Here is a 21,470-nt window from a genome sequence, read left to right as displayed (position 1 = left end):
TAAGTGTATTTAGCCACTAACATAGGAGACTTCAAGATAAGCATCCTGTAGATATACAATCTGATATTAATACAAAGAACAATAAGCAGGTAGTGGGCAAGTGTACACTTGTATCATTAGCTCAGAAGCTACGACCTATAACTACTGCACTTCAAGGAAGGTACAAAATAATGTCTCAAACACCCCATTACTAATTGTCTAATATACAAAGAACTGACTGAACTGGCAAACAACTGCATGGTGCGTTACCGCCACCACTGATATGGAGTGTGGACAGGAATCGCGCTCAAAAACAAACAAAACCAACCTACTTCATATCTTCCAAATTACCTTCTCTCAAAAACTGAAACAGGGCTTGACAGCTTTTATTCCCCAACTCCTTTTGCAATAACTTAATAAGATCTAATTTCAAGTTAATGTTACCGAGACTTTGGACCAGTTGTCTCCTCTCTACCTTATGCTTCCGACACTACAAAATACCATGCTCCAAAGTTTCCTCCTCTCCACAATAGTTACATGTCCTTGAATTATGTTTCCCTATAAAGAACAGTGTAGAATTCAATCCTGTATGTCCAAATCTCAGTCTTGACACCACCACCACCTCCTCCTCCTACCTCCTTGTGGCTCTCCTTACTCCCACCTTCCCCTCCTTTCTTCTTCCCACTGTTTCTCCCATCTACCCCTCATTTCTCGCTTAATAACAGTCTTAACTTCCACCTGACCAAAACTCACCGCCAGATCAACTATCCTATAATTAGTAGCTTCCTTTACTAACCCATCCACTGCTTCATTCCCCCTTACCCCATAGTGAGCTGGGAACCCATGCAAACACTGACAGACCCATCATATGTATTCTGAAAAGAGTTTGCTGAATCTCTATTAAAATATCTGATCTACTTTCCGAATGACCGCTCTGTAGACTGACCAAGGCTGCTCTTGAATCTGAACAAATAATTGCTTTCAATGGCCTCAAATCTTCCACCCGCTGAACCGCTAATAGAATTGCTATCATTTCTCCTGTAAACAGATAATCATTAATCCTCTTCCCAAGTTCTACCATAAAGTCCAGAATTACTAGTGCTACCCCCACTTGACTGGCTGGATTCTTTGAAGCACACGTATATACTTGCACATACCCACATTACTGTTCAATGTAACCCTGAACTGAATTTAAGTCGAGACCGCCTGCCCTGTCCTTACTCTTCTGGTGCAATAAAGCAAAACCTACAGCTGCTTCAGAAAGTATCCATGAAGGGATTACAGGCCATGGCACTTGTTGACAGATGTCTAACTGATCCAATTTAAGTTCCTTCTTTCTTCCCCCAACCACCCATCTGTTATGCCGCTCTGCAGCCTCTAATCTCCTCAATGTGTTCAGCTGGTGCTAACTGGCCACACCTAGTCAGGTGTGGATAAAAGCATACCTGAGGTAGGCTTCCCAGAAGCTCACTAGTCTTTGCCTTGGTGGCACCAGCCATTTTAGCCAACCTGCAATGCCATTTTAAGATAAAACCCTCTTCTCACTAACACTGTGGTATTCGTCTCCTTTTCTATGTTGTGGCTTTAGAGCAGGGTCGTAACATAAGGAGACGAATAGCACCAGCTGAACACATTGAGGAGATTAGGAGCTGCAGAGGAGCTGGTTGCGTAACACCTCCTCCCTCAAAAGGGTTCCTCTAGGACCCCTAAATTTTTAAAAAGCCCCTCTGGACCTTGATCCCTCAAACATAAGCTTGAGCCAAAGCATAAACTTAAGCACTTTATTACCAGCTCTAACATAGAACTAAATACTCACATTTCTTTAGCTGGCATTTTTAAACAGGGACGCCCCTGCATGAGGATTTTGAAGTTACCACACTGAACACGCAAAAAGTAACATGTGACCAACACAAAGGAGCACGACAGTCACACCCAAAATAATTACTTGATCTGCTACAACACAAAACCAAAAGTAGCAACAAATAATCACAACCAACTGATCTGTTGTCTCCACCACACAAATGGTCACATACAAGTGGCCCTATACCACAACAAGTCACTTTAAACTCCAAAGCTCAGTAAAGAAAGCATGCTAGTGACCAACCACAAACAGAGAGCTATGGCCACACAATGATTGCTCAGAAGTGATCTAACCAAAGTAGCCACACGCTCTGCCACAATAAAGGCCACAGCACAAAACACTCACCTTATGAGGATGTCATTAGCATCCATCCACACTGACATCAGATGCACACACATGATGTACACGCAATGCCAACTTAAGAACAGCCTACCTGCCTCAGCTACAAGACCAGAATTAATGGTCTCAAACCTCCTGCCAAGTTTGGTGCCGCTGATTTACTATGTGCAACTCCCAACCTAAAACACTAAAAACAATAAAACCCTAACTTTACCTACCTAGTCTTCAGTGGTGTACCACCAAACAACAAATGAAAACAACAACAAAGCAAAACAACAAACAAATGCTGCGATGGAAGGGCAGCACAGCTACCCAGCTAAAACACACTTACTAAAGGGACGTTGCTCAATCACAGTGAACACCTTCACTCACCCACTTAAAAGTAAAACAAACTGATTTCAGTCCCAAAAAAATGTCTAAACAATCCCGGACGAGCCCCCACTTATGTTACGACCCTGCTCAAAAGCCGCAACATAAAAAAGGAGACGAATACCAGAGCGTTAGTGAGAAGAGGTTTATCTTAAAATGGCATTGCAGGTTGGCTAAAATGGCTGGTGCCATCAAGGCAAAGAACAGTGAGCTTCTGGGAAGCCTACCTCGGGTATGCTTTTATCCACACTTGACTAGGTGTGGATAATTAGCACCAAACTTCTTTTCCAATTCTCTAGACACCGCTATTGGGCTCAATTGCACTTCCTGATCCTCCTTCCTGAATTTCAAAGTTATCTTAAATTCCTCCCTCACCATCTTCTTCCTCATGACCCTGAACCCTTCATCTGAGCTGTTCTCTTCCAAACTCTGTTTACTGGTCTGCAACCCAACCAAACTTGCCTCCTCTCCCCTGCTTCTCCCTCTTCCTGATCTTCCCCCGCCAGCAACCAGGGTCCATTCACCAAAATCCATTTCATCATCCTCATCTACCAGAGACACCATTCGAGCCAGTCACACACCAGTTTATGCCAACTGCCAAACTCTGTGATCCAAATCCGTAGTCCAAAGTCCAAAAACCAAACAATTCACTCAAACCGTATGGAATGTCCACCTTCAAATTTCCCGCACCTCCCCACCGCTACTCTCTCACAGTTCCTGGGCCGACAGTCAGGTGATGCTGGAATCCTGACCCACTGTTCCTGTCTATGCACATGTCAAGATAAAGGCTTTCCTGTCTATCCGGATGTCAAAATAAAAGCTTCACAATTTTCTGATGTATAACAATAGAAATACAATTTCCACTTATTTGTCTCATTAGCATATGAACATATTTAAAACAGAACGGTATCTATATATGATCTCGGACCTTGTCTGAGGTCTGAGGTTCAATATCAAGACAAATTGCCGTCTTGCTTTTTGCTGAGATGAGACAGCGGGCGTAGCTCCAATGAGGAGCAGGATGTGGCTTTCACTCTTTCAGAAAAACATGGAAAACAAAAATCTTTAAACTAACAGTTAAAGAAAAGTGTGTATGTCTCATTTGCAGGGCAACCGGTGTGGGACTGCACTTTTAGCAGTGATCTCGTCCATCCATCCATTCGCTTCCACTTATCCTTTTCAGGGTTGCTGGAGCCTATCCCAGCTGTAATAGGGCGAGAGGCGGGGTACATCCTGGACAGGTCGCCAGTCTATCGCAGGGCCAACACACAGGGACAGACAACCATTCACACCTAGTGACAATTTGGATTATCCAATTAACCTATCCCCACAAGCTGCATGTCTTTGGACAGTAGGAGGAAGCCAGAGTACCCAGAGGGAACCCACGCAGACACGGGGAGAACATGCAAACTCCACACAGAAAGACGCCGGCCTGATGGTGGAATTGAACTCAGGACCTTCTTGCTGTGCGGCAACAGCGCTAACCACCGTGCCACCTCAGTGATCTCGTATAGAAAACTATTCTGCGCATATATAAAACAGGTCCGCGGCTCTGAACCGTAGTAAAGGGACCTCTGACTAATACGGCGGGTTCGTGTCGGGCTCGTAGCTGAAAACTAGCTTTACTTTGTTGTCTGGGTCAAGTTTGCTAGTGAGAGACAGAGAGAGGCGTTGAAAGGCTGCTGCAACAGAGCTTATTGTTTCAAAGGAAACCAGGAACACAGTGTACAGTCGAGTCTTAACAGCTTACTTACAGCTGGGCTCGTCAGGCTCTCTTCTTGGCTGCAGTGGTTATTATTATATTTACATGCTTCCAGCTCCCGTTTCTGCTCCATGACAGCTCGAACTTTTCCGCTCTCCGTTTTTTTGCACATGACGGGTATAGGGCTATGCCTGTAACACTCTGCTCATATTGCCTTCATATTAAATAATTTTTTGAATAATAATTTTTTTTTAAATATTTCTTCACGTCATTATGCAGCTGCAAGTAGAGATGACATGGGCCGTGACAATAAGACACAGGCATTGAGCCCCTTACTGCGTTTCGCTTGGGTTTCCACCGGCGTGGAATTACCAAAAATAGAGAGGCCATAGCCTAACATGTGTAATCCATTTATTTCAACAAAGTAACTGTATTCGGAATACCACCTTTTTAAACGGTAACTGTAACGAAATACAGTTACGCATATTTCGTATGTTAAATACGTAACGCTGGTACATGTATTCAATTACTCCCCAACACAGGGGGCAACTGTGGCGATGGCAAAGCGGCACAAAGTGGAGAGACACTTCAGTGCACTTCATGCAAGCCTCCATGCTAACTACCCACCATCATGAGCAAAAAAGTCGACGAATTAAAGGCAGTTTTGGGCAACCAGAAGTCTTTTTTTTTTTTTACAAGGCTGGTGAAAAGTCACAAAAAGCAACTGAAGCTTCATTCAGAGCTGCAAAGAGATTTTGGAGGGCACAGTGATAATAATTGCAAACACTCTGTTCAAACACTTGAGAAGAATGGTCCTAATATCAATTACATAAATATGTGTAACTGGGGGCGAGTACAGTGGTGAGAAGAGTGTCAGCTATATCTGAGAACTTGACCAGGATCTGGTTAGTAGTTCAACATCCAGCACGATGAGTCTGTGGACAGCAGCAGTACATCGCGGATGATCATGTCTGTCAAATGGTGTTTGATGATTTCACACTACTGCCCCTAAAGACACAACAGAGGGAGTTGACATCTACATGCAGTGAAGAGGTTCTTCATGGAGAACAAGGTACCATTAAAAAAGCTGGAGTCGGAGACTACTCACGGGGCTCCTACCGTGACATGCTGACATGCAGGCTTCGTTGCTCAATGCAATAGTAACACAGACTTGCCAAAATGTCTGCCTAACCACTGCACCATTCACCAGCAGGCGTCCTATTGGAGGAACTTTCAGCTGAGCACGGTGACCTGTTACTACACAGAGAGATCTGATGACTAAGCAGGGGATGGGTGTATGTCATTTTTTGTCACCTTTGGGTGAAATCAAGGAGTTCATGCAGTTCGTGCAGACCAAAGGGAAAGACATCTCAAGGACACTGAGTGGATGCTTGACCTTGCATTTTTAACTGACGTCATTGGGTCCTGATCCATTTGAACTGTCAATCAAAAGGTAAGACAGTTGCTGACATGATGAGTACCATAAATGCATTTGAAGCTCAGAAGAACATTTTTTCCGTACATTTACAGTCCTGCACTTTCCCTCCATGCAGTCAGTGCTGAATGATAGTGCTTCTTAATGGCAATGCTCCCATTTGGGGCCTCGACCCCAAGGATCGGGTCTGCCTGCACAAACAGCACAGTATAGTGTACACTGGAGGATTGCTGTGATTTATACATCGGGGAAACCAAACAACCTCTGGCGAAGCGGATGGCACAGCACAGAAGAGCCGCCTCGTCAGGCCAGGACTCTGCAGTCTATTCACACCTACAGGCCAGTGGACACTCTTTCAGTGATGAGGATGTAACATCCTGGACAGGGAGGAACGCTGGTTTGAGGGCGGAGTCAAGGAGGCCATTTACGTGAAAAGGGAAAGACCATCTCTGAATTGAGGAGGGGCCTAAGGGTACATCTGTCACCATCTTACAATGCTGTGATTGCAGCCAATCAACTCTCTGTGAATGGGACTCATGGTTATTGATCAGTGGTTGTTGATCAGTGGTTGTTAAGCAACAGTCATGGCAATTTGCATATTAATGATCATGAAACTGTTTCCTCCATTTCTAGGAGTTTGAGAACAGATTTAGTGACTTTGAGGTACATGGAACATGTTTGTTATTTATTTAAATCCTTTGATGCAAGTGGAAATGAACTACAACAAACTAAAATAATATGCAAAAATGTTAAAAATAACAAAAATTCTAAGATGTAATAATTTGTTAAAAATACACTAGATTTGGTGATCAGTACAAATGTTATAAAATTCATTTAAAAATGTGTTCAATATTAAATAACTGATCATTTGTACAAACAAAAGGCTCTTTGCCTCCCTCCAAATGGGGTCTGCACAGCTAACGTAAGTGTCACGGTCTGGCTGGCAGACCGTGGGGATGTGGGGAAAGGAGGACCCAAAACGCAGACTCTGCGATGCAAACAGTGCTCTTTATTTACAGTGAAAAGGCTGTAAATACAATAACTCCCCGTTGCTCCCTCGAACCCCGTGTGCGTGCTTCCCTCCGATATCTGTGCTCGTGCTCCCCGCTGTTGTGTTTCCGCACCCCCGTGCGTGCTGCCTCTCCGGACCACTCCTCCTCCTGTAGGGAAACCAGAGGCGCAGCCGTCAACACTAACCCTCGGCGGGCATATACGCACAGCACAGACCTAAGCTAACACACACTGACTTGGTAAGATAACTCAATGATCCCGCGTCGGTGGGAGCTCCAAGACTCTCCTAAGTAGCTCCCCCGACGAGCCCTGATCAGCGGCAGGTGTGTGGCTTCGGGTGTGGCCAGTCCCTCCGCAGGGCCACACCCCTCAGGCCTGCAGGTGGCCGAGCTCCATCCTCCAGGCACACCCGCAGACATACACACCCATACCTCGCCTAAACATATGAGTGGGACACAGACTAACACAGCACAGAGAAACACACATATGTACACGCACAGAGAAGGGGAAACGACACCAAAAATACATAATAATAATACACAGGTCCATGACTGCCCAGGGATCCTGGGTCGCCCAGTCCCAGGACCCTGACAGTAAGTGCTAGGAGCTTAAGTTTACCTAAGTCATAATTCTGCTCAGTGGAAGACAAATGATAGGAGAAGAAAGAACATGGGTGGCACTTACCATGTGGGTCACCACACTGGGAAAGGGTTGCCACTGCCCCACAGTCACAAGTGTGTAACTCCACAAACTGTTTGTGTGAGTCAGGTTGGATCAAAAAATGAGTGACTTATGTATGTATATATATGTATATATTGTACTATTCTTAGTTAGTGTATTGTCTGTCTTGTCTTAATGTTGGTTTAAAATGGAGCACTGTAACAAAAAATAATTTCCCCCAGGGATCAATAAAGTATTCTGATTCTGATTCTGATTCTGAAATAGGAGAGGAGCTGTCTCAGTTTCATGAAGGCATTGTCTACATCTGCTGTTCATACAAAGCAACAGTGTGAAAACACACTTTTCTGCCTTGACACATGCTGATACAAACTAACCTCACATGCTCACAATACTGCTCCTTGGAGAAGATGAGAATATTATCAAGGTATACAAACACAAAAAGACTGTAATACATATTGTTTACTAGGGCCTGGAAGACTGCAGAAGCATTCGATATCTTAAAAACCTTGATCAGGGATCCAACGCTTACAGTGCCAGAATGAATGGAAGAATAGACAAGGTCAGGGCTAGTTCTTGTCTTTAGCATGTTCACAGAGTTCATGATCAATTCTTCATCTCAGTGAAATGGTCTTGACGCATCCTCAATCATCCAGGTAAGGAAATCCTAAAAAAGTTGATTCTGTGAAATAGTTCCTCAGGCCTCAGGCTCATCCCTTTGAACAAGTCACCAAAGAGTGGGCTGGTTTGCAAATTCCAGATACAAACAGTGGTAGAGAGTGGGCAGGCAGGTACGTTACTGCATTGTCCTTCTCTTTACCGATTGAGAATTCTAGATGTGGTTTCAGAGGAAAGCTGCAAACCCTTTGGACAGACTCAGAGACAGGCTCTTAGGACAAGAGAGAAGAAGAACGAACACAAAACCCCAAACCTGACAACCAAACCATAACATGCTTGAATAAATTGACACATTCGATTCTTGCTTTCGTTTCCTATCAGCAATGATCATCAAAATTACATACAAATGAACTTCTTCATATCATTCAAATGTCTTGAGATCCACTAGTACAGAGCCAAAGGTGACGGCTCACTGGAACACAGACAGACTGTAGCTTCTAATATCTTAATACTTGCCCATTTTCATGCATTGTGCAGCCTCAAAGTCGAAACCAGTGTTCCTGTCTTAAGTCTGTAATAGTCACAGAGGACAGGTAGTTCTTCACAATGTTAGTACTTATAGTAACTGCAGGTAAGGCTTTGATTTCTGGATCTTTTATAGCATCTTGCAGTGTTCATGAACCCGATGCTAAATGCAACTATGCTACATCTCTGTGCTTGCATTTTACAACAGCATGTACACAGTTTTAAAAATGATGGTGAGTCATTGTTTTGCCTTTTTTCCAGGAGATGGTAGTAAAGAGAAAATATCTGCTATCTACACACTTTGTTGGGATATAATTAAATGGAACATAGACTACTAAAAGTCTGCATATGTGATGTAGGAAAGTTCTGCAGCTCCCCCAATGTTCCCTGCACAATTCTGCAGAGCATGTGATTTGATTTGAGAGATGAGTGCAGTGGGTGCTTTGCTGCTCATTGCAGGTGATGGCAGTGTCAGTCTCCAGGGATCTCACAGTGCGGGTGCTGGCAGACCCGAATACTCTCAAGCTTGCTGAGAGACAACAGGCACTGAAGAATGCCATCCAGAAAGGAGAACCCAAATGTCTGGGGGTGAGTTTTGACCTCTGTGTGTTTGTATATGTGTGGATACAGAACGTCTGTGTTTTGATTTCTTTTTCCCTCCCCATGCATTTATATGCCACTTCTACATGTCATTAGCTTTTGTCCTTTCCACTCCATAGTGTGTATTTTGTCCTTGCCTACCTTTGCAATCCTTTTGGTTCATTACTCCACAGCCAGTCTTGGCCGATGGCTGCCCCCCCATTGGTCAAGTTCTGGTGGCGGTTGCATCCTATTAAAAGGGAATCCTTTCTTTACATCTTCGCTAAGTGCTTGTTCACAGCGGTCATCTGATTGTTAGAGATGTCTCTGCAATGCTGTGGGGTCTTTACATTGCAATATGAAGCACCTTAATTCAGTTGTCTTTGTTATTACTGGTGTACAAATGGAATTGAATGGAATTACCACCTCCATGTTTCACATGGATGAGGATGCAGCATGTTCCTGTATCATAACTTCTGTCAGAGAGCTGTTTGATAGTAATCTGTGTGTGTGTGTGTGTGTGTGTGTGTGTGTGTGTGCACATCCCAGGTTAGTCAGGTGATGCTAGGACTGATGGTCATGTCCTACTCCATTCCTCTGCTCTTCACTGAGTTCACAGAGGTGGTCACCCTGGGAGTTCCTTGGTGGAGCGGCCTGATGGTGAGTTTGTGTGTGTGTGTGTGTGTGTGTGTGTGTGTGTGCGCGCGCACGCGCGCGCGCATGTGGGGGGGTTAATGGTATATTAATAAATGGATTTTCCTGCTCGCAGTTCATCACAGCAGGAGGAATCGCAATATTCTTGGACAAACACTGCACCATGAAGATTGTGAGTCTCTTCTAAAACTTGAAACATTGTTTCAGCTAAGTTGAAAATAACTGAACAACAGCGCATGATTTAGAAAAAGCTAACATACTAAAGTAAAATGTTTTTGGGGGGGCGGGGTTTCAGCTGCAGCTGTGTCTCATGATAAGCATGGTGTCTGTTATGCTGTCAGTGGTGGCTGTGATCATCTACTCTGTGGACATGAACAAGAATCCTGAGGAGCCTTGTATGAAAACTACAGAATACAACAGATGTGACGAAAAGCACTACGAGACGGTTGGTCCTTAAACTATTCTGGGTGTCTTTCAGTACCTGTCATTCTGGATTTCTTTGTACTTAATTTGCACATTTTTGTTGTGTGTCTATCATTTTTGTGTCCCTGTAGTCTTTTTCTCTGTCATTTTGTACACTCGTTTTTTTCTCTTTGTAGAGATTTTTGTGTTACTTTGTATTTATTTTGTTGTCTCTTAGTACGTGTTTCAGTTTGTAGTTGTTTTCTGTCTTTTTGTAATTGTGTAAAGCATAATACTCTTTTTTGCGCTCACATCCTGAGTAATAGTGACATGTCCAGTGTATGGATTGCATATTTAAGCATTTAGCCATCCCCATAATATTGTCAAGGGTAGTGTCGTGGATGAGAGGAGGAGGACCCAAACGCTGGACTCACAGGCAGGTAGGTGAAGGTGGATGTTTATTGCCGAAGGAGTGAGCAAACGGTACAGAGGGAGGAAATGGCTGGCTGACCGAATGAACAAAGGACTGACTGACTGACTGACTGACTGGACATACAGACGACATTGACATCAGACATACATCATTAATGACCCGACATTGAATGGGTAGAACAGAGGGCTTAAATACACGGACTGGTGATAATGATGATAATGAGAGACCGGTGAGTACACAGCTGAACATAATGAACTAATGATAATGGGAAAAGGACTGAACATAATGCACACAGACCAAGGCTAACACGATAAAACAGGAAGTGGAACAGGCAGTAGATAAACAGTGAACATGAACTAAGAATACTGGGTCAAAGACCCAGAAACCCTGACAGTACCCCCCCCCCCGCCAAGGCCGGCACCCGACGGCCAAAAGAACGAAAAACCAGAACAGGGCGGGCGGAGGGGGCCCAGGACGGAGGGACGGAGTCCACACAGAGACAGTTCAGGAGGGCGGCCACGTGGAAGGCAGCAGTGACCACTGAGCCGGTCCGGTGGGCGGCTGCGGCGGTCGAGACGAGACAGTTCAGGGGGCCGACCGTGCGGACGGCAACGGCGGCGACGTGGACACAGTTCGGGAGGCCGACCGTGCGGACGGCAACGGCGACGATGACAGCGCTGGTCCGGGGGCCGACCGTGCGGAAGGCGACGGCGGCCACTCAGGCGAAGAGGGTCCGGGGGCCGGCCGTGCGGAAGGCGGCGGCGGCCACTCAGGCGAAGGCAGTTCAGGGGGCCGGCCGCGCGGAAGGCAGCGGCGGCGGCTCTCCAGTGTCAGGCGTACTGGCCGAGGCCCGGTGGGCACAGGACCAGTCGAGGCGGGACCAGTCAAGGCGGGACCAGGCGAAGCACAGGCTGAGGCTGCAGCAGACGAAGGCTCTGAGGCCGGGCCAGACGAGGACGAAGGCTCTGAGGCCGGGCCGGGCGTGGGTGCAGCTGAGGCCGGGCCGGGCGTGGGTGCAGCTGAGGCCGGGCCGGGCGTGGGTGCAGCTGAGGCAGAGGCCGGGCCGGGCGTGGGTGCAGCTGAGGCAGAGGCCGGGCCGGGCGTGGGTGCAGCCGAGGCAGAGGCCTGACCAGTCGAAGTTGAAGCCTCTGGCTGGAGACAGGCCGGGCCAGCGGGTGCGGGAACCCCTGGCTGAGGAGCAGGAGAGCTCACAGCTGGCTCTGGGTGCTGTGGCTGCAGGTCCGGGAACCGAACAGGATGGTGTACGGGCGACTGGGAAACAGGAGGCGACTGGACAGGGGACTGAGCTACAGGAGGTGACTGGAGGACAGGAGGAGACTGAGCTACAGGAGGTGACTGGAGGACAGGAGGAGACTGAGCTACAGGAGACTGAACTGACTGGAGGGCAGCAGGAGACTGGACAGCAGGTGAGTGAACTGACTGGACTGGAAGCTGAACAGCAGGTGAGTGAACTGATTGGACTAAGGAGACTGATGGATAAACAGAGGCCGGTGAGGCTAATGGCTGAGCTAAAGAGTGAGCTAGTGAAGGGGACAACAGTGCAGCCTGGGCTAATAAAGCTGGGGCCTGAGCAGGGGACACCTCAGCTAGCCTAACCAGTGATACTGCGAGGGCGTGAAAAGCTGGATCAGGAGGTGGATGAAAGGGTGAAGTAGTAGGTGGACCGGTTAGCTCTTCCAAGCCTCCAGGGAGGTCAGGCTGGGTTCTGGCTGCCCTCAGCCTGGGCGCTGGGACAGGCACAGAAGGTGGCTGGACACCAGTCACCCCCACCCGAGAAACAGGAGCGGGTGTGGAGGTAGACTGGGTCGCAGCTGCCCTCCTCCTGGGAGCTGGCACTGGAGTGGGTGTAGGCTGACTGATAGGAGTGGAAATAACGACTGGGTGAGTGACACTGACAGGTCTATCGGGTTGTATTCTGGTCTTTCTGCCACCACTATTTACAGTTTTTGACTGAACAGTCTTTGGGGAGCCAGAGCGGAAAAAATCTTCCCAGTCCACATCATCCTCAAGGAGGGAAACTCCCCACGAATCAGAAAAGAGTCTGTTGTGTGTTTTAAGTGGATAATCAGATGAGGGGTGTGGAAAACAGTCACTGGAACTCACCACCGGGAGTTGCTGAACAGAGTCCGTTTTATGGCGGCGTGTGCGCCGCTTTCCCCGGGAAGAGGAAGCGGGCCGGGTAAACGGCTGAGCCTCTGGCGCGGTAGCCTCCGCTGAGCCGAGATGGGAGGTGTAGCCGCTGTGCCGTGGCGAGGCGGAAAGGCTGGAGAGTGAAAAGGCTGGCGGGCGAGCGAGGAGCGAAGCGGCGGGAGAGCGAGCGGCCGAAGCTTGGGCTGTGACGCCCACTCTCCGCGGCGAATGCTCCGGTGCAGCTGAGGCAGCAGGTGGGGGAACGTGGCGTCTCCGAGGCCCGCCCAGAGCCAGGCGAGTCCCCTCGAAGACGTGCTCTCTCTCCGCGAAGAGCCGCTGTTTTCCCCGAAGCCCCTCCGTCCAGCGAAGGAGCGCTGCCTCCTGCCGCTCGAAAAGTTCAGGGTCCGCTGGGTCCACAACGCGGGGTCGGGTCATTCTGTCAAGGGTAGTGTCGTGGATGAGAGAAGGAGGACCCAAACGCTGGACTCACAGGCAGGTAGGTGAAGGTGGATGTTTATTGCCGAAGGAGTGAGCAAACGGTACAGAGGGAGGAAATGGCTGGCTGACCGAATGAACAAAGGACTGACTGACTGACTGACTGACTGGACATACAGACGACATTGACATCAGACATACATCATTAATGACCCGACATTGAATGGGTAGAACAGAGGGCTTAAATACACGGACTGGTGATAATGATGATAATGAGAGACCGGTGAGTACACAGCTGAACATAATGAACTAATGATAATGGGAAAAGGACTGAACATAATGCACACAGACCAAGGCTAACACGATAAAACAGGAAGTGGAACAGGCAGTAGATAAACAGTGAACATGAACTAAGAATACTGGGTCAAAGACCCAGAAACCCTGACAAATATATAAAATATAATTAGAAATAACTTATTAAGATGAAGTGCTTCTACAGTATAGTTAGATCTATACGTAAAAAAAAGTTCCAAACACTCCGTGCTCCGACCCATAGCTCCAACACACACTTCCCTCTTGTGCTCCTAATCCGTGACTCCGTCCAAGTGAAGAAAAACGCTCCCGCTCCCTGGTAACAAAACAAACACACATGTCGGCAAAGGTATCCACAACAAGTGAGGTTCAAAAACACAGAGGAACACGGCCATACTAACAAGGGTAAACTCAATAATCCAGCATTGACTGTAGCTCAGCTGCACTGCTAAATAGGACGCTCATGGAGAAGGTAATCAGTGCAGCTGGTGATGGCTTGATGAGCTGCAGTTGCAGCTGAATGTTAAGCACTAAAAGCAAAAACTGAAATCTCTGCAGAAATATTCAAAGTCACAGCCTCAATGCAGTTGGAGCCCTGAGTCTTCTTTGAGTTTCCACAAACATTCCGGGTTTTAAGCATTTTCAATCAATCAATCAATCAATCAATCTTTATTTATAAAGCACTTTTCATACAAAAAACAATGTAGCACAAAGTGCTTTACATAGTTAAAACCAGCCCACCCCACCCTCCAACTCACTCCCCACACTCTCATTAACATAAATGATGTGAATACACATATATCCCCCCCCCCCCCCCACACACACACACACACACACACACACGCGCACACTTAAAGAGTAAAAATTGGGCTGGGCTCGCATGAGCCAAGTGAGGAAACACTATAACAGGGAGCCGTCTGCACCGGGAGCCAGTCACAGACCGCAGCCTCCGGGCTGGGCACACAGCAGGAGGGAGGCCAAGGAGCCCCCCAGCCAGGCTGAGAGGACCCCCAGAGCCCCAGCAGCCACAGTCGATCACAGCCCCGGTGCAGAGAGCGCCCTCTGAGGAAACACTGGAGATATGACACAATAGGATATATACAGGGTAAAATGATAAAATAAATAAGAACAGGATACAATATAAATATAAATAGAGTAAGAAGATTAAAAAATGAATAAGAATAAAATCAATAAGTCGACTGTGTGGGAGGTGATTTGTGATGACCACGGTGAGGACATCGACAGCCTTACTACATGCATTACTGACTATATAAACTTCTGTGTGGATAACACTGTACCTACCAGGACTGTACGGTGTTTCTCCAACAACAAACCTTGGATTACCCCAGAAATTAAAACCGTCCTCAAGCAGAAGAGGAGGGCCTTCAAATCCAGAGACAAAGAGGAGTTGAAAAGGGTGCAGAGAGAGCTGAGGGGACTGATAAGGAATGGGAAGGAGAGCTACAGGCAGAAGATGGAGAACCAGCTTCAACAAAACAACGTTGGTGAAGTCTGGAGAGGCCTCAGAACCATCTCGGGCCACAAACAGCAGAACTCTCTGCCTGGGAGGGATGTGAGGTGGGCAAATGAACTGAATCATTTCTTCAACAGATTTGATTCAACCATGAGGCAGTCTACAACATCGGCTGCAGACTCACCCACCCCCACTGCTGCTGTTCCACCTCAGACACTTCACACCTCCTCTATTCACCCTGCTCACTCCTCCCCACCCCCAACTGCAGCATCCAATACACACTCAACACAAGGCTCCAGCCTGTCTCTCTCAACCACCCAGGTTAGGAGGGAACTGAGGAGGATTAATGGCAAGAAGGCAGCGGGCCCAGATGGCACCAGCTCGAGGGTCGTCAGGTCCTGCGCGGACCAACTGTGTGGGGTGATGGAGCACCTCTTCAACCTGAGCCTGAGGTTGGGAAGAGTCCCACAGCTCTGGAAAACCTCCTGTGTTGTACCAGTGCCAAAGACTTCACGCCCCAAGGACCTCAACAGCTACAGGCCGGTGGCTCTGACATCCCACCTGATGAAGACCCTGGAGCGGTTGGTCCTGGCTCAGCTTCGGCGCCTAATAAGCTCATCACTGGACCCACTTCAGTTTGCCTACCAGCCTGGCATTGGAGCGGATGATGCCGTCATTCACCTCCTACATCGTTCCCTCGCTCACCTGGAGACCGCTGGAAGCACTGTGAGAATCATGTTCTTTGATTTCTCCAGTGCCTTCAACACCATTCTTCCCTCGGTTCTAAAGGACAAGCTGGAGAACTCTGGAGTGGACCATCACCTCACTACCTGGATCCTGGACTACCTCACCGACCGACCACAGTATGTGAGGACTCAGGGCTGTGTGTCGGACAGGGTCGTCTGCAGTACGGGGGCCCCACAGGGAACGGTTCTGGCTCCGTTCCTCTTCACCATCTACACTGCAGACTTCTCCCACAATTCCACCCAGTGCTTCCTGCAGAAGTTCTCTGATGACTCTGCAATAGTCGGCCTCATCACTGATGGGGACGACAAGGAGTACAGAGGTCTGACCCAAGACTTTGTGGACTGGTGCCAGCTGAACTACCTCCAGATCAACGCCAGTAAAACCAAGGAACTGGTGGTAGACTTCCGCAGGCACAAGCATTCTCCACTGCAACCACTGAACATCCAAGGTATGGACATTGAGGCTGTGGACAGCTACAGGTACCTTGGTGTTCATCTGAACAATAGACTGGACTGGACTCATAACTCAGACGCCCTCTACAGGAAAGGGCAGAGCAGGCTGTACCTGCTGCGGAGACTCAGGTCGTTTGGAGTGGAGGGCCCACTCCTGAAGACCTTCTATGACTCTGTGGTGGCTTCTGCTATCTTTTATGGCATGGTCTGCTGGGGCGGCAGCATCTCTGCTGGGGACAGGAAGAGACTGAACAGGCTGATCCGAAGGGCCAGCTCTGTTCTAGGATGCCCTCTGGACCCAGTGGAGGTGGTGAGTGACAGGAGAACGGCGGCTAAGCTGTCATCCCTGATGGACAACATCTCCCACCCCATGCAGCAGACTGTGACAGCACTGAGCAACTCCTTCAGTGGGAGACTGCGGCACCCACGGTGTGGGACGGAGAGATTTCGCAGGTCTTTCCTCCCCACTGCTGTCAGACTCCATAATAAAGACTTTAACTGATCAAGCACACACATCCACACATGTGCAATAACACTAAGTGCAATAATCCTTTCTGTCATCGTTGTATTTTTACTCAGTTGTATATAGTATTTGTATTTGTATTCTATTTTTATCTTATTGTATATTTATTTTATTTTATTCTACTGTATATAGTATTTTATTTTATTCTATTCTGTACAGTTGTGTACTGTATTTATTCTTATTGTATTCTAATTTTTGCCTCATAACTTTTGCACTGTCCACTTCCTGCTGTGACAAAACAAATTTCCCACGTGTGGGACTAATAAAGGTTATCTTATCTTATCTTATCTTATATTAGGTAAAGTCTAAATTAATAATAGAATAACAGGATAGAATAAATAAGCATAAAATAAATAAACGCTAAGTAAAAGCTAAATTAAAAAGGTGGGTCTTGAGCCTGTTCTTAAAAACATGTACGTTCTCTGCGGCCCTGAGCTCCTCCGGCAGGCTGTTCCACAGACGAGGACCATACCACTGAAAAGCTGCCTCTCCGTGAGCATGTGTCCTGACTTTAGGGACAATCAAAAGGCCAGTACCAGAGGACCTCAGGGTCCGCGAGGGTTCGTATGGTAAAAGCAGATCTGAGAGATAAGAAGGCCCAAGACCATTAAGACATTTAAAAACCAATAAAAGAACTTTAAAATCGATCCTATTGGACTTCTCTTGTACGACACCATGATTTGTACAATACTACACTGTACAAAGTACGAGTGAATGGTTTATGATGTGTGTGTCTGGCCCACTCAAGAAAAGTAGCTGGATAGTCTAGTGGTAAGACTACACACCTTTGGAGCGGGAGTCATACGTTCGATTCCCACCCAGTATCTAGTACGTGTCTATGCTAAAAAACCAAGCCCTGGAATGGTGAGGCTATGTCCGCAGCTAGAGCACAAGCATTTCTGTAAGGGGCTGTGTTAGAGTGACCTTAGGGTCCTAACCATGTCCTAACCAAAGCTGTTCTTCAGTGTCAATGGGTTTGACTGGAGGGCCAGCTCTGTGGAGCGTTTTACTGATTGACGAAACATCTGTTAGGCCAAGGACAGTGCTGACTACTATATGAAATAGTGGTGATATTAAAAACAGATACAAGCCTGTGTTGGAAATCACTGTGTGGGCTTCATGCAGCAGCTGGCAGTTAATACAGTGCACTGTAGCCACAAATGCAAGTTAAAATTGTTCCATGCAAAGAAAAAACAGATGTAAACACAGTCGAGACACGTCTCCAACTTCCCTGGACATGAGCTGATTTAAGATGGACTGATAAGAATTGGAAAACTGTCTTATGACACTTATGAAACAGTTTTTCAATGGGCAGTTATCTTGTTGGAGGACACAGACTATAGACAGCGTTTCTGATGGTGTAGGAGTGCAACAGTGCATCTATGTTTAGGTTTTACATCTGTGAAGGACCAACTCATTCTGAACATACATCTGGGTTGTGGAGCAACAAATGCTGTCATGCAGATGTTTGTTTGGGGGTTTTTACAGATGATGCTTATTTACCAAAACCCATTCTGCACATATCCAAGACACAGCTTAATAGTCAATGAGCACGAAACTGGCCTGTCTGGAGACAACACACAGAAAACATTTGGACCATTATGAAACAAGAAATATGATAAAGAATTTCAAAATAAGAATCTCCCACTTGCCTTCATACTCTTTTCAATAAAATATAGAATATAGACTTGAAATAGATCGATATAGATTGAAGTAGATCGATGGATGGATTACTTTGCTTGTATACAGCAAAAGCACAAGTAATGGCACTGAGCATGGATAAATTGTGCAATAATTAATGCATCTTGTGTGAAATGTATGTACTTTTCACAACAGAGGCTGAGCAGGGGAGTGAAGTCGTCCCTCCTCGTCTTCACTCTGGCCCAGACAGTCATCGCTGCCATTCTCTGTGTCCTTCTCTTCAGGCAGAGGCGTAGCTTCGTATCATACACTGTAAGTATCCAGCTCTCAAACTCTTCATAGTCTTCATACTCAAAGTGCATCTGGATCAAATCTGCAACAATGTCAGCTACAATACCCATCTCAACATTTTGTTTGCTGCATGACAATCCTCTGCAGGTTAGAGCAGGATAAACAGGCTGGTTTGCTTCACTGTGATGGGTTTAAAGTAAAGGCCAGTGTGTGACTGGTGCACAGTGGCTGTGGGTTCATGGTCAGAGATTCATATGAATTTTAGCTGATGATGCTGAGATCCTGAATTCCACCTTCACATCAACTTCATGCTTTGCACAAAAATAGAAATGCGCTGCAAAGAACTACTATTTGCTGTCTTACTTTGAGTACATGTTGGAGTCTGTAATATTTACTTTTACTCGAGTAAATGAGTTGAATCAGTACTTCAACCTTTACTGGAGTATTTTTTAACAGTAGTATCTGGACTTCTACTTAAGTACAGAATGTCTGTACTTTTGCCAACTCGGTTGTGATTTGGAAAGATGTCTGAAACACCGACTCTCTTTATTTCTTTTGCAGCCTCTCGGTGAAGCAGCTCCACCCACTTCAACACTGCTTACATCGCCCGACCTGAACTGATCAGTTATCCTTTGACTGATTGATCATCTGTGTCCTGATGATTGAAAGTCTTGAATTTGTCTAACCCCTTACATCTACCACTTATTTACTCTGCTACCTGCCATGTTTACACAAGTGTGCCAGTTCTGTCAAGGGCCTTTCACACAGACGTAATAACTAGGGGTGCAACGATACACAAAATTCACGGTTCGGTTCGATACTTTGGTGTCACGGTTCGATATTTTTTCGATACAAAAAAAATGTTCATGCCTTTTTAATTTGTCATTTATTAAAATTATAAATATATATTTTAACTCAAAAGTACAGTTTTTAAATTTAACCCTAACCCTTGTGCGTGTTTTTTATTTTGACAGCGAATGCGCACCTGCGGACCACTTATGTGCAGCCCTGGTTATTTAGCTCGTCATATTGCAGCCACAGAAACTCTTTTGTCCATGAAACCATAAAGCTGCACTTTCTTTTTGCCTTATAGTCTGATTTGTCATAACTTCTCCGTTTTGCGGTAAGCTTTTCTTTGGCTGTCACTTCTTCACCCTGACCTGTCTTATTTGGCTCAGCAGAACTAAAATATATATCTGTCTGTGAAGGTTCTCAGTCATCCAGGTCATCGTAGTCAAATATATATCCTGCTGCTTTTACACACACACTCACATAAGCTCAGCGATTCTCTGCGCGATCAACCTCTCACATGTTTAAGCTGCGGGAGATTTCACTTGTCATGTTTGCATAGTAAGCTAACGATTAATAAGACGATGTCAGAGGAATTGGTGCACAAATTATCATCACTCACCAATCAGTACTGTCGCTCTCTATACACAGTTCGCACGATTGCAAAGTGAAAGCAAAAAAACAAGCGCAAATTCAAACGCGATTTCAATATGTCACATATTGACAGTGGCTCACCGATGCCAATGACATAATTACCCAGCTACATTTCTGAAAGAATGCAAAAGCATTGACATATATTTTTCCTTCCTACAATAGCCCGACGGGCAGGGCAGAGATAGATTTTGGTAGCCCGACTGAAAAAAATCGCTAGCCCCAGGACGTCGGGCTAGCGATATTGCGAGCCCTGTATCTGATTGAGGAATCACTCATCTTTGGAAAAGAGAGTTTATTACAGAGAAATGGCTCTTTCCAAAATAAAAGCTATACTATCCGCTTCTTCTGGGCTATATTCTCAGCAGCATAAGGAGAATCATGTGCTAACAGCTGTCTAAATGACTCGGCTAACGTTAGTAGCATGCTTGTTGTTTTTGTCTTTGCACTAGGATGATGTCGGCGTAAATGTGCAGTCATATTCGTTGTGTTCCCACTAGTGCTTTCAGGTTAATCTCGTTGAAATGACCTTAACGCCACAACACGGCAAATCTCCGTTAACGAGCTACCGCCGATCGCCCCGTGCATGGGGCTAGACAGCCAACACGTTAACGAGCTAACTGCGCTAACACACTAGTTCCCACCCATGTAATTGAGCATTGCATGGCACATCCAACATACTGTTTTACTTTAGTCCATGACGCGCTTACCTTCAGGGTCATACGTCACATGAAAACCAAAATAATTCCAAACGCCAGATCTGAATGAGGGTGGGGGAGGTCCATGTTGCAAGGAGAGCTTAACTTCTGTCTTGCTAGCTTGCCCTGCGCTCTTCCTTCTGACTATGCTGTCTGTGTTGAGCGCTCAGTGGATCGCAGATTCACTGAGCGCTCAACACAGACAGCATCGTCAGAAGGAAAGTTGATAAAATAAATTACAAATGTTGTATTGTTCGATACATATGCGTACCGAACCGAAAGCACTGTATCGAACGGTTCAATATCGATACGAATATCGTTGCACCCCTAGTAATAACTGTTCAACACTGGATTAATGGTTCATGGACGGCACATCACAGTCTAAGTGCAGCCATGTGTGCAGGGACGCATTTTTATCCAAGACTAAAGACTTTTTATTCTGGTATTCTCCTCTAAGACAACCGTACTTGTTATGTGTGGCAGATGATGTCACATATGAATGTGGAGCGTTCGGCTATGTCCAGTCACAACTGCTGAGTAGTTGCCCAAGGGGCCATTAACAAACAATTTATCCCCAAGGGGCAATTGTTTGTTAATGGCCCCTTGGGGATAAATAAAGTCTTCTGATAGCATACAGGGACCATATAGAAATGCACTGCCTTGAAAGAAAAAATGGATCATGGTTTTTGTATCTGAAGAATTTCATAGCTGAAAGATCCTG

General features: G+C 46.3%; 1 protein-coding gene across 1 annotated transcript in view; it reads left to right on the top strand.

Annotated features, from left to right (window-relative positions):
• The window catches only part of tmem176 (transmembrane protein 176), a 20,182-nt gene extending 641 nt beyond the window's left edge, over nt 1-19,541 (top strand). Inside the window, exons 2-7 of the mRNA XM_085355422.1 lie at nt 8,977-9,105; nt 9,646-9,756; nt 9,866-9,922; nt 10,046-10,195; nt 18,516-18,632; nt 19,173-19,541. Coding sequence (XP_085211548.1) covers nt 8,980-9,105; nt 9,646-9,756; nt 9,866-9,922; nt 10,046-10,195; nt 18,516-18,632; nt 19,173-19,232 — 621 coding nt within the window. The 5' untranslated portion in view covers nt 8,977-8,979 and the 3' untranslated portion in view covers nt 19,233-19,541. The remainder of the gene's footprint in view (nt 1-8,976; nt 9,106-9,645; nt 9,757-9,865; nt 9,923-10,045; nt 10,196-18,515; nt 18,633-19,172) is intronic.
• The last annotated feature ends 1,929 nt before the right edge of the window (nt 19,542-21,470 follow it).

Source organism: Diplotaxodon limnothrissa, linkage group LG6 (assembly GCF_057381915.1).
Source record: "Diplotaxodon limnothrissa isolate DT_005_m linkage group LG6, D_limnothrissa_male_GT1.1, whole genome shotgun sequence".
Classification (NCBI taxonomy): domain Eukaryota; kingdom Metazoa; phylum Chordata; class Actinopteri; order Cichliformes; family Cichlidae; genus Diplotaxodon; species Diplotaxodon limnothrissa.
Note: the sequence above shows the minus strand (reverse complement) of the source record. Positions and strands in the feature narration are given on the sequence as shown.